Source organism: Alosa pseudoharengus, unplaced genomic scaffold (assembly GCF_046254945.1).
Source record: "Alosa pseudoharengus isolate Yale_2024_CS ecotype anadromous, Long Island Sound unplaced genomic scaffold, YU_APseudo_1.1 YU_APseudo_1.1_scf_15, whole genome shotgun sequence".
Classification (NCBI taxonomy): Eukaryota; Metazoa; Chordata; class Actinopteri; order Clupeiformes; family Clupeidae; genus Alosa; species Alosa pseudoharengus.
This window is the reverse complement of record NW_027468620.1, coordinates 12,002,233-12,015,991: the sequence shown is the minus strand read 5'-3', so window position 1 is coordinate 12,015,991 and position 13,759 is coordinate 12,002,233. Positions and strand designations below refer to the sequence as shown.

At 40.3% G+C, this 13,759-nt stretch overlaps 1 protein-coding gene across 1 annotated transcript in view; it reads left to right on the top strand.

The window, feature by feature from the left end:
- LOC143123746 (CUB and sushi domain-containing protein 1-like) overlaps positions 1–13,759 on the top strand; it is a 314,279-nt gene that overhangs the window by 176,043 nt on the left and 124,477 nt on the right. Inside the window, exons 4-5 of the mRNA XM_076285039.1 lie at positions 12,692–12,886; positions 13,244–13,451. Of these exons, the coding sequence (XP_076141154.1) occupies positions 12,692–12,886; positions 13,244–13,451 (403 nt within the window). The remainder of the gene's footprint in view (positions 1–12,691; positions 12,887–13,243; positions 13,452–13,759) is intronic.

Below are 13,759 nucleotides of genomic sequence, written 5' to 3'. Positions count from 1 at the left end.
AGACCCCACTGTGGGGCCACAGAGGTAATGATCTGAAGTCTTAATCTTCAATGCTTCAGTGGTGGTCTTTGGTTCGTGCCACCCTTACATCCAATCTCAGCATGTTCATTTTCATTTTCAGCTGAGCTGTTGGACCGTAAGCTAATAAGACTGGGGCCTGGAAAGCATGGAAAAGCATTGCAGTCAGTGATGGGTGTTTTGCATCCCAAAGGAGAATGCAATTGAATTGGTGGGCTATTGTGTATGTTACAAAAAGGCCCTCCAAGTGTATTTAGGGACCAAAGAGAAATAATGTTGTCATGGAGATCTAGAGGGTCTTCAGGCCAGACAGGCCATGTCAGTCAACAATCAAGTCAATCAGCTGACAGTTCTAGGCCCAGTTGACCAAAACCATTGTAACCCTCATACAGTAGGTGGTAGTTTGCCAAGTCTCTCTCACATCTTTTTGGAGCATTTCCCAAAACTATAATAGCATAGTCTTTTTGAGGTTCACTCTCGCTTATTCATTAACCATTCTCCAATTTGATGGCTGCTATGTTAACACCAACCATGTCATCCTGTTTCATCTCTTGTCTGGTCAGTACAGCTTATTTTCCTTATTTCTAATGATGTGTTGCTCCCCTCTAACATGCTATATACAGTATATATTATCATCTTAATCACACTATCATCTGATTAGTTGATTATTTGATCAGATTAGTAGTGATCAGAGTTACTCATTGATTTAATTAAATTTAATTGTTCTCGAAGGACAGATCTCTCATCAATATACTCAAGATGTTATATATTCTATATACTAGGTCATAAATGCAGCTTGCCACGTATCCCATCAGTACACATCTGGAATACAGCCAAAATAATCCACTAATATTTTACTTGCAACCACAGCAGTTACACACAGAGGAAATTTTGCATGAAGCAGAAAAACATGTTACTCTAAAAGCATACTCAAAAAAACGACTTGGCCTACCTGGTATATTTGACAAACTTAGTCCTGAAAGAGATATCATTTGCATTAAAAAGTTACAAATTGCTCCATGTTTTTCATATGATCCATCATTTTATTTATCATTTTATAAGTATTCCATTTGTTTTGACAGAATTTTTGTTGTGTCTCACTAATCAGTGAAAGGAACCAATACTGAGACAAAAGGCACTGAAAAGGGACATGCTTTATTTTGTGCACAAAAGAGAAGAAGACTTGTTGACAGGCTTGAAGCAACTTTGTTCTATATATCATCACAGTACAGCATTTGTCTGTGTTTCCCCTTTCAGCAGTATAGCCCTGTCCCGATACATTAAATGAGCCATGATGCATGTAACAGTGTGTGCATCGGATCTGTCTCCTAGCTCAGCTGTCTCCACTCTCGTTTATGGTTTGCACTTTAAAACTAATGGATAAGACTCGCATGCTTTACATGCACATGGAACAGCAGAGGAGACTGGCCAGGGCCATAGCAGTTGGCAGGTCACACTTTCATTGTAAACATGAGTCATCTGGGATTACATAAGGCAAACAAACATAAAAAAAAAAAAAAAAACTCTGAAAAATCCATACTATTGATTAAGTACACTTCGCTTGTAGATTTAGCAGACTTTGTCTAGACTTCCCCTAAGGGGTGCCCTCCAAACATGGCCAGGCACAGAGGTATACAGTGTAGTTGAAGTGTGCACAACTTTATAAACTTACTCAACTGTGACTGGCCACATAGTGACTGGAGTGAATTGCTGAAACCGCTGATGATTTTCACCATGCCATAGGTGCTAAATCCTACAGTGACTGATCAAGTTTGATGTGTCTTTGAAGTGTCAAACTTCAGACAATGGTTGTGCACCTCAAACTTACCGATTAATCAGGGTGTATGATAACAATGCAGGGTTAAAATGTAGATGCTTGAGTATCAAAAGACTTTGTAATTTACAAGATTACGTCTCCCACAATATTTACAACTACATTATATTTACTTAGTTGAGTTACGTTATTAGAATTTGCATGCTTATCAGTATGAATGACAATCTTCATGTCATGAATTTTTTCAAGCCAAATGTTGCTGGTATGGTTATACGTATTTATCATGCTTATTATAGTTATTATGCCACCTCTTAAAGCTAATAGATCTCAAATCTCCTACCTGTTTCTAATGCAGACCACTAATTACGCCGATATAATATCTTTCTTCGGACACTCAATGACAAGAGCATGACTAGCATTTACAGGAGGACGGGAGGACATTGGATGCACATATACAGCATGTTTTTATTCCCCCATCCCTCCATGTTGTTTTCATAATGTGAGAATATAATTCACATGCAAAGATCCGTGGCACCTGACACCTTCAAAGTAAGCACTCTCGGCGGGGTCTTCTATGGTACAGTGAGGACTTGTCCCACTTGTCTCATAAGCCCCTTCACTCAAGAGCTCTCTCATATTCAAACACAAATACAATTCTCAAGTGACTTGAAGCTGGAGGAATACAACACTCCATGCCTCTAAAGAGGAGTTTTCTTTCTTTCTTTCTTTCTTTCTTTTTTTCTTTCAATCCCTCTCTCTATCATAAGAAGACTATAACTCACAAAAACACACACTTGTGGCCCCGGCCGTGGCGCAACTGGCTGGGGCACCTGCACCGTACGCTGGCGACCGGGGTTCGATTCCCGCCCCGTGGTCCTTTCCGGATCCCACCCCTACTCTCTCTCCTATTCGCTTCCTGTCATTCTCCACTGTCCTGTCCGCAATAAAGGCATAAAAGACCAAACATATATATAAAAAAAATACAAAAATATCATACTGTAAACACAGAAGTATGTGTGTAAGTAAGTGTGCCCTTTAACATGATTTAGAACCTCTCTATGCGGGCCTACAGGGCCCTATAAGCTTCTCATGCCATATGTTATCAGTTGTCATCTACAGTATACAGCGTGCTCCAAGGTCAACTGAAATAATTCATGTGGATGATTCACTAATGGAACAGGGAGGAAAACCAGAGTGAAAGCAGACACAAAACGATGGCAAAAATATCAACAGAGCTGGATTAGCTGTGCCATTTGAACACCTGTTAGCTTTGCATTGTTAATCGGAAATGTAGACTGCAGTAGCAACCAGTACAGAAGAAAAGGTATTTATTATGACCGCCGCGCAGCGAAGCGGCGGTCATATAGGTTTAGTCAGATTTTTTTTTTTTTTTTCTTTTTCGCATGCCCAAATTTCCGTCAAGGATTCCCGGGACACTGAAAGACCGGGGTACACGAAACTTGGTGGGCATGTAACCCCACATGGATAGCATGGAACCATCGTTTTTCGTTTTGATCTGTAGCCCCCCCGCTGGACTGGACCCCCCGAAAGAAGGGTAGGGCAGACACAGTTTTCTGTGAATATCTCGAGAACCGTAGGGTTTAGGAGGACCTTTTTTTTTTGTATGTTGATCTCAAGGGGCCATGTCAACCCATTCCATAACCACTCATTTCATGTATAGCGCCACCTAGTTAAACACAAAAAAGTAAAAATGAGGTGTTGTAATCGCAGGTATCTGTGACCTAACATAGTCAAAACTGCACGAAATTGGAAGTGTAGGATCATTATGACACCCTCTGTATGCATGCCAAGTTTTGTGGAATTCCGTTCATGGGGGGCCACACAATAAATGGCCTGTAGGTGGCCGGAGACAGTTTTCTGTGAATATCTCGAGAACCGTAGGGCCTAGGAGGTCCACCTTTTTTATGTATGTTGGTCTTAAGGGGGCATGTCAACCCATCCCATTACCACTTATTTCATGTATAGCGCCACCTAGTTAAAAATTAAAAAGCAAAAAATTAGGTGTTTTCATCACAATATCTCTGGCTGACAAGGTCAAAACTGCACGAAATTAAAAGTGTAGCATCATTATGACACCCTCCGAATGCAAGCCAAGTTTTGTGTACTTTCATTCATGGGGGGCCTTACAATAAAATAATGTATGTGTACATTTAGTGACGTACACCAACAAGGATTCCCGGGACACTGAAAGACCGGGGTACACAAAACTTGGTGGGCATGTAACCCCACATTCGTTTTGATCTGTAGCCCCCCCCCCCCCCGCTGGACTGGACCCCCCGAAAAGAGGGTAGGGCAGACACAGTTCTCTGTGAATATCTTGAGAACTGTAGGGACTAGGATGAGCTTTTTTTCCGTATGTTTGCCTCCAGGGGTCATGTTAACCCATTTCATGTGCACACATGTGCACAAACAGATACACACACACACACACATTCACAGTAATCATACGTATGACACATACTCACACAGTAGACATATGTACGCTTGCATGCACAGGCACATACGAAGGCACACACACACACACACACACACACACACACACACACACACACACACACACATAACATAAACATGTACATGCATACATGCACACAATTCAAGAATTTCTCAGATTTATGAACAGGCAAGATGGAGGTGGGGTTGTATAAAATGAATTTTACATGTGAAATCTATGAACTAATCATGTTTTGGTACTTGTTGTCTAGCAGATACCAGTGAGAATTGAGTGTGGATAATGCAATTTAGTGAGACAGTTAGAATCATATAGGCCTTTCAGCGTGATTTATTTTTGTGGAAAAAATGTGCTGGACTGGGCGGCATCATATTTTGTACCGCTCTGCGGTACATCTAGTTGATTGAAACTTAGGCTGTTGTTTTTCTTTCTTCGGATATATATTGGATATAACAAAATAATGTTTGTCTCATTTACCATCAACAACACACATGGCTTCTAACCTATCTGTGGACAAGGTTAAGCTTTTCCATACCTCCTCTAATGGTCATTAGTTAACATCCAGGAGTAGCCTACCTCATAAATGAATAAACAAAATAAAATTATGACATGAACCCAGCAGTATCCATAAAACATTGGTTTATAGAACTATTTACATAGTCACGACTATGTAAATATTCATGACTATGTAAATATCTAATATCATAACATCAGACTATGTATACATAGCCCATACAGCCCTTACAGTTTCTAGTATTATGAAAGCTTGTATGAAATTACTGATTTGTATATGGATTTTATTGAAAAGAATGAAGTTGGCTTTAATAGTATCAATTATCAGCAAAGTTGTCATAGAGGTAAACAGTTAAGAATATGAAATGTGGCGCATAGAAATAATATATTTCTAGAGACCTTTGTCTTCTGTCATACTTTGGATGTTGTAGGTATTGTTGTACAATGTATTAAAAAAATGAATATAAAAAAAACTATGAATAAGTGTGTGTCCAAACTTTTGACTGGTAGTATGTATATATATACACTGCTCGAACACTTGGTCATAGGAGTATAGCATCAAGTCAGTCACACTTGTGGGATATTGATCTGGCCAGTTATGCAACAGAGGTGGTTGTGAATCAGGTTCACCTGCTTTGATGTCAACGAAATTTACTACAGGTGTACTAGAGGGCCAACTATGAGACAACCCCCAAAACAGGAATGGTTTTACAGGTGGTGGCAACTGGTAATTTTTCCATCTTTATCCAATTCTTGACTGATTTTTCACTAGTGTTGCATTTGGATAGTGTCAGTGTTACTACTGGTAGCATAAGCCAGTATCTGGAGCCTACTGAGGTTGCACAGGTAGTCCAACTCCTCCAGAATGGCACACCAATATGTTCCACTGGCAGAAAGATTGCTGTGTCTCCCAGCGTAGTCTCAAGAGCATGGAAGAGATTCCAGGAGACAGGCAGTTGCTCTAGGAGAGCAGGGAAGGGTGGTAGAAGGTCCTTAACCCAGTAGCAGGACCAGTATCTGTTCCTTTATGCAAGGAGGAACAGTAGGAGCCCTGCTAGAGCCCTACAGAATGACCTCCAGCAGGTCACTGGTGTGAATGTCTCTGGCCACACTGTCAGAAACAGACTTCATGAAGGTGGCCTGAGGGCCCGATGGCCTCTAGAGGGACCTGTGCTCACTGCCCAGCACCTTGGAGCTCATTTGACATTTGCCATAGAATACAAAATTGGCAGGTCTGCCTCTAGCGCCCTGTGCTTTTCACAGATGAGAGCAGGTTCACCCTGAGCACATGTGACAGACATGAAAGGGTCTGGAGATGTCGTGGAGAACATGATGCTGCCTGCAACATCATTCAGCATGACCGGATTGGTGGTGGCTCAGTGTTAGTCTGCGGAGGCATACCCTTGGAGGGATGCACAGACCTCTGTGGGCAGGACAACGGCACCCTCACTGCTCTTAGGTATCGGGATGAAATATTCTGACCCTGTACTGGTGCAGTGGGCCTTGGGTTTCTCCTGGTGCACAACGATGGCCACATGTGGCAAGATTGTGCAGGCAATTCCTGGAGGATAAATTAATTCATACCATTGACTGTCCCCCACACTTCCCTGACTTAAATGCAATAGAACACCTCTCGAACATTATGTTTTGGTCCATCCAAGTCAAGTCAAGTCAAGTCAAGTCAACTTTATTTCTATAGCATTTAAAAACAACTGAGTTGAACCAAAGTGCTTACAAACAAACATAAAACAATGACAATGGTACAACAACAATAATAACATAACATGGGGGGAAAATAAATTAAATAAATGGGGGGAAAAAGATCCAACACCCTCCTTTCATTTCGTAACACATTAACCAGTCCATATCAGCATAGATATCCAGCATGATGTATCTGATGTGTTTTCAAAGTGTTCCTTTAATTTTTTTGAAGCAGTATATATATATATATATTGTTTTTAAATATATTTTTATATTATTATTATTATTATTAAAAATTATATAATTTTTGTTTGCTCGCTTTAAAACATGGTTCTCAGAACACGGCTTATGTTCCCCTTATCCTCTGACAGCTTCAGTGAGGAAAGTCAGATGCTTTAAATTCCATACTGTACAGGAAAGGTATATCATGAACATGTTTTACTTTTGTGAACCATCTTTGAAATAAATATAGCTTAATCTCCAGGATTTTGTGAGGAAAGAGCTTTGTGCAGGCTACACCTGACTAGAATATATTTCTGAAACCTTCAGTCAGCCTTGCTTTGGTACAATGTTTTAAAAAACATTTTGATTGAGTTCCACAATGCTTCACTGCAGTTTAGAATAGGCTGGAAGCACAACATTCTCACAAGAGCCATTTACTCTGCTATGTTTTTTCTCGCACACACAAGATAATGTTAAAGACCTGGCATTGTGGTGTGTGATGTAGGTGTTGAAAGATTTGTAGCTTAATTAATGTAATGGTGTGTTTTGGAGAGCACATTAACTGTGATATTGTATCATCGCAGAACTTTATATTAGCTGTGGAGTGTGGAGTTAGTTAGGGTCGCAGGAGGGTTTCGTTCGACCAGATAGAACGTTGGTCAGTTTGGTAGGATATTAGTTTATTCAATGTTTTACATGTTACAGATTTCAAAGATGCACAACATGATATGGTGGAGCGAATATTGGTTTGCAGTCCATACCATAGTGCTAGTTTCTTCTGCATTAGCTAGCTTTGTATCACTTTGTCCTTCAAAGGGGCGCCAATCATCCTTCCTTTTTTTCTCTCACACAGTCCATATGGCCCTTCAAATCTACAATTCACATGGAGCAATCCAGCAGCAAACAGTATAACAGTAATGTACTGGGATATAAGGGAACATCTCACACACCTGAAAGGAACATGTCGACTATTTGGGGGAATAGGCCAAGGTCAAGGTGAACTTTATTATCCTCTGGGGTACCTGATTCGCCATCTACCTCAGAGTTACGTACCCTTCCTGTTCAGCCCACAATTGGCTGTTGCAGGGGAAGGAGCGGGATATGTGTAGACAACAGCCATCTTGGCATTACAAACTATCCCCATACATTTCTATGGAGGATTCTTTAAGTGCCTCGCCTACAGTTTTAAAGTCTATGGTTAGGCCAGTTAGCCTAGAGCTTCCATTTGCCTACAAACAGTGCAGACAGGACAGGAAGCCCTAGCTGCTCATAACAACCATTTGAATGGTAGTAAACCTGGCGCCAGCCATTTGGCATGGTTAGAGACAATGGGAACATTACCGGGAGATAGGGTTACCACACGTTCTGGTTTTCCCGGGATTGTTCTCTTTTTTTAATGTCTGTCCCGGAAAATTTATAATCTTTCCCGTGTCACCAAATGTCCCGTTTTTTGGTGCAAAGGCACTTCTATTTTTTTAAGTATTCCCTAGTTTCACTTTAAATAAAACCTACATTCCGCTCCTGCAATCCTACTATTTTTCTTAAGTTATCTTGATTGTATCCTACTGTCGGAGGCAGGCATGCGCTTATTTGATTGGTTGTAATGCAGACCTGCGAAAGGAAAGTTTAGCCTACCTTAACCATCAGCATCACCTTACAACCGGCCGCACGCAGCAAGCATGTCCAAGAGAGTGAGTGCGTGCGGGTAGGCAACAGATTGGAGAGGGTAACCTAGTAAAAAAAAAAAGCAATGAATGTCCCGGATTTTCACAAATCAAATGTGGCAACCCTACCGGGAGATAGGCAGCATTTGTCATAATGTCAAGAAAAAAAGAATCCACTAAAATCCTCACCGTCATGTGTGTGTGTGTGCCTGCGCACGTGCGTGCTGTGTGCGCCGTATTTCTGAAAAGCACCTAGTCGACGCCAGCCCACTCCGGTCTGTCTGATGGCTGTAAAGACAAACATAGAAATAGCCCAAAGACCCAGTCGTGAGAACAGGTAGCTGCCAAAGAGGGCAGATGATGCATGGTGCTCAACAGCAGATGCTGAGGTTACCACAACCCTCTGAGAGGTCTCACAAGGGGATAATAAGCAGTCTCTTGAGCCACGGCATTGGCAGGAAAACGACTTATTTCCCCTTCTGACTTCATACATCTTCATTTAACAACTTGGACTCACCTTTAAATTTGTCATTCCCCTGTGCAATAGGGATTGATGGCTTGTACCTGCCTTCTGTAGCTATGGGCTGTTATGGAATGCATCCATGCTGGCGGAGCGTGCGTTATTATGAACTAATGAATGGCCGGCCACAGCTTTCTGATGGGGAATCTAATATAATAGCATACGATGACTAGTAATACGATGAAACACGGGGTCTGTAATATTATTTTCCCTCTCTATAGAATGTAATTGGGCCAAGGATATAGTGTAGCAAGCCATCGTTTCTCTCCCCTGTTCATAATGTTTAAGCGCGAAAAAACGGAATAAAAGATTGGCTTCTCTTTCCACGGTCATTAAATCTTAATGACCACGGCCCTGTATGTGTTTCACACAGAGATGTTAATCTTACTGATAGAATGCTGTATGCAGGCCGCCAATGACTTTGTGTTATGTAATCAGCGCTAGCTGTCTTTGATGATGAATTTTTAACTAATGCAAATATCTGGACACATGTGTGCATTCACAGAGGGTGTCCTTGATTTAAAGAAATACTCTTGAATTTCAGGTAGAGGGGAAAGATTGGTCTTAACAAGCAACATGAATTCATCATCATTGTCCACGGCCCAGTAGTGCTTTATAATTTAAATAAATGGCATATATTTAATAATGTATCTAACTGAGCATAACAGCAGTTAAAATTAAGTTACAATAGCAACTATCCTATACAGTTATGAGTACCAAGAAAAGACCGTTCTGCAGCTATATGAGCTTATAGGTGGTAGTAGTTAACATTGTTTGGGCCTCAAAATGTGGATGAAATCTCATCATTATTGAGGTATGGCTTCTATCCCCATTAAAACAACAAGAACAACAAAAGACAATTACAAACAGAAAGAGGAGAGAAAGAGTCAAAGATAGAATGCATGAAAGACAAACAAAGAAGCAAGGCTAGACAGACAAAACTGTGATACTGGTGATAGTGAGGCACTATAAAAGCCATCTGTTATCCATACCATATTTACTCAAGAGAACATCTGAAGTAAATAAAAACAGATGATAAATGTTCTCAGATCCTTTTATCATATGCCGAGCGGCTTAACAAATGTCTCTTGTATGACAGTTTAAGAACGCAAGCAATTTTTTAGAGAGAAAGAGAGGTAGTTTGGTATTGATTTTTGTATTAGAGGTCTCCCTGCACGAAATATCATTCTCCACAGTGACATGGTAAGAGAGGAGAAGTGTACTGTTCCTGAAGAGTCCCTCACTGAACGCTGAGGAAGGGAAAGGCAGATTAATCTGCTCCCAAAATGGGTTTGGTGTCTTTGTCCACGCTCCTTCTGGTCTCCTGTTTTTTACCCTTTAGGATTTTCCCTTTTCATCATTTTCAGGGAGAGGAATGTTATTTGACTACATATGCAAATGAAATTTAGTGGCCCGTAATCATATGCATACCCTTTTTCCCTCCACTTACCATTAGTAATACATGCTAATGTAGGTCATACAGTTTTTAGCGCGCATGAGTAATTTAACTGCTTTCCCTTCATTTCTGAGGCCAGTTTGGTGAACTATGGGCACACCTTAGGCTGTGGTCTGAAAGCTCTGTCTCTCACCTTGTAGCTTGGCTGGAAAGAGAGATATTTGCTCCAAGGCCCAGTTCCCCATCTGCCCCTCTACAGTGGGAGCAGGAGCTTCTCTCCTCATCACTAACCATGACCCGCGTTTTGATCCTTTGCTCTTTAAAAAGGGTTCCCCCTTTTTCCTTCCCCCGGACTCATTCTTCCACACCCTTTGAACCTCAAGCTACTTACCCCGGCTGGCTCTCGCAGTTTCGGCCCTGTTTCTGGTTTACTTGTTTTGGGGGCCACAGATCAGTATAGAGATCCCGGTGAGGGAGATCGAATTGGTGGACAAGTCCAGCGAAAGCCATGGCTTTCTGTCAGGATGTATCGATCTTACTTTTTTAGAAGCCAAGGGAAGTGTGGCAAGTTGTTGCACACATCGATGTTGTAATCAGCCAAGGTAATCTGATCCAATCACCACACTACTGCTGATCCCACCATTTGCTATGCAGGTTAATAAGGCCTTAATGAACAGCTGCACACATCCAGTAGCGCCCTGGACAACACCTGAGACTGGAACTAATCTGGCCCACATATCAACTCAGGCTGGCCCAGATCTGACCAGAATCTGATAAATGCCCCCATTTACTTAGAGGCCAGCGGGATATAAATGTATAACAGCTTAGCCTAAACTACACTAAACTACACTATTTGTTCTCTTTCCATTTGTTTATGATTCACTCATAAATCCATACACCTGTTCATAGCGTAATAGCTCTACTCCATGAACTTGTTTTTGTATTTGTTATCTATGGTAAAGAGAGGGCACAGCTTATTCTATTTGGTTGGGTTTTGCATTATTGTTGTCATGATAAAGATTTGCTGTTTTTCATAATCAGTTTAGGATATTGAGAAGTGGAATGGTGGACATTGAAAGAAATATGAGTGTTTTCCTAACCGAACCACTGCTGATGCATCAAAATAAACAGATATGGGTAACACTTTATAATAACTACACACAATTCATCATTTATTAAGCCTTTGTTACTTATTAGTTAATGGTTTGTTCATCATTAGTAATTTCTAATTTATCATCAGTAAAGCATTTGTTCACACAGTTATAAATAGTTTGTTCATAGTAAATAAGCCTATATCTTAAATATGTTTATACATTATTGTTAATACTTAATAAATGATGCAATAATATGTTTTTGATGAACTAATATTCCATTATTTAACAGTTGTTAAATACACATGCACTAATGATTAGTTAGGGTGAGGATATATATTTTATAAACCACTTCCTAATACTATAATTAATAATTAACTCAGGAGTTACAAGTGGTTAATTAATGATAATTTGTGAGCTCATCTAAAGTGAGGACGTTTTATGCCTTGCAACACATTTACAAATGAGTTATAAAGTTTACACCTGCATTTATTCATTTAGCTGACACTTTCACCCAAAGCGACTTACACATGTCAATGCAATTAAAGGGCAAGGCCACATTGGTGGACGCCGGGGTTTGAACCCCCAACTTCATGGGTTACTGCATGTTAACCTGGCTCCCTACCCACTACACTACCTCTGCCCAGTGGTATTACAACAGTCAATTTAAAAAATATAATATAGATATGCATGTTTACTATGAAGAAACCATTTTTAACTGTGTGTAAACATGATTTACAGATGAGAATTAATGTAGGAATAATGCTTTACAAATGAAGAATACAGCATTTAATAATAGTTTACAAATGTTTAATAACAGTGTGTAGTAGAAGAAAACAGAAACTCTTGCATAGTTGTAGGGGTTTCTATCTGGGCCAAGGTAGTGTAGTGGATAAGGAGCTGGACTAGCATGCAGTAGCCTGAAAAGTTGGTTTATAATAAGAAAATGATTTCATTATAAGTGGTTGTTTCATTACTTATTAAGTAGAAATCATGTACTTACAAACATATTTTTGGATAGGCTTATTTACTATGAACAAACCATTTATAATTGTGTGAACAAATGATTTACTGTTGATAAACTATGTATGAACAAGAAATTACTAATGATGAACAAACCATTAAGTAATAAGTAACAAAGGCTTAATAAATGATGAATTGTGTGTAGTTATTATAAAGTGTTACCCAGATATGTTATTGAAAAAATGCAAACGTGTTTTTGTATGCCTTTAATACATTTGTGCACTTCATTACTGATAATCTTGTACTTTGTCTTATTTTTGTCTTATCTTTTATGTTGTCTGTCTTCCGTTTTTCAGTGTTGCCAAGTCATACCTGTGGAAACCCAGGGTTAATACCAAAAGGAGTTATCCAAGGGTCAAGATACAACATTGGGGACAAGATCCGTTACAGCTGTGTGATGGGATATGTCCTTGAGGGCCATGCTATGCTTACATGCATAGTGACTCCAGGAAGTGGTGCATCGTGGGATTTCCCAGCACCATTTTGTCGAGGTACATGTCTTTTTTGTGTCCCTTCTGTCACAAGTGAGAATAAGTTTAAATTATTTTGAGGGGTTTTAAAAGTATTAAACGGAATAACTAAAGAATTCATCTTGTGCCAAGCTGCCTGCAGACATTTAGATGATTTTTCATGGTTAAATGATGAATATTTCAGATGGACTCATTTGAATGGCTAACTCTTTACTACATATTGCAAAACTACATTTCTGAAATAATGTTGTTATGCCTCAAAAGCACTGTGCCACTAATGCACATTGCAAGTTATCTGTTTCATAAGTTATCTGTGCACACTGCAATATTATTTTGAAAATCCTAATTCCTATCTCTATCTCTCCTTGTCACACATAGCGGAAGGTTCTTGTGGTGGGACGCTGAGAGGCACAACAGGCACAATCTCCAGCCCTCATTTCCCCTCGGAGTACGAGAACAATGCAGATTGCACGTGGAGTATACTCGCAGAACCGGGGGACACCATTGCTTTGGTCTTCACAGACTTCCAGCTGGAGGACAGATACGACTTCCTGGAGATCAGTGGGACAGAGGTCCCATCGATATGGTGAGTAAACAAGATCTTTCTTACAGCCCTCTAAGGGACCGTGAAAAAAAAAGCCTCTCAGCACCTGCAGAAGAAGCTTTGTTTATGATAAATCACTGGATCATACCTCATACCTGCCACACTTGTGATCTGAGGGCAGGGCTGTGTGGAGGTTTTAGGGCCACCAAGGGTGGCAGCTGTCCACCGAGTCTGATGACAGGAGAGTGGGAATGGGCTTTCATTTGTCTCTTGTGGCATAAAAGAACTCCCACTTATCACAGTAGTTGCCCTCCGTTGTACAGGAGGACACTATTACATCAGCGGCTGTT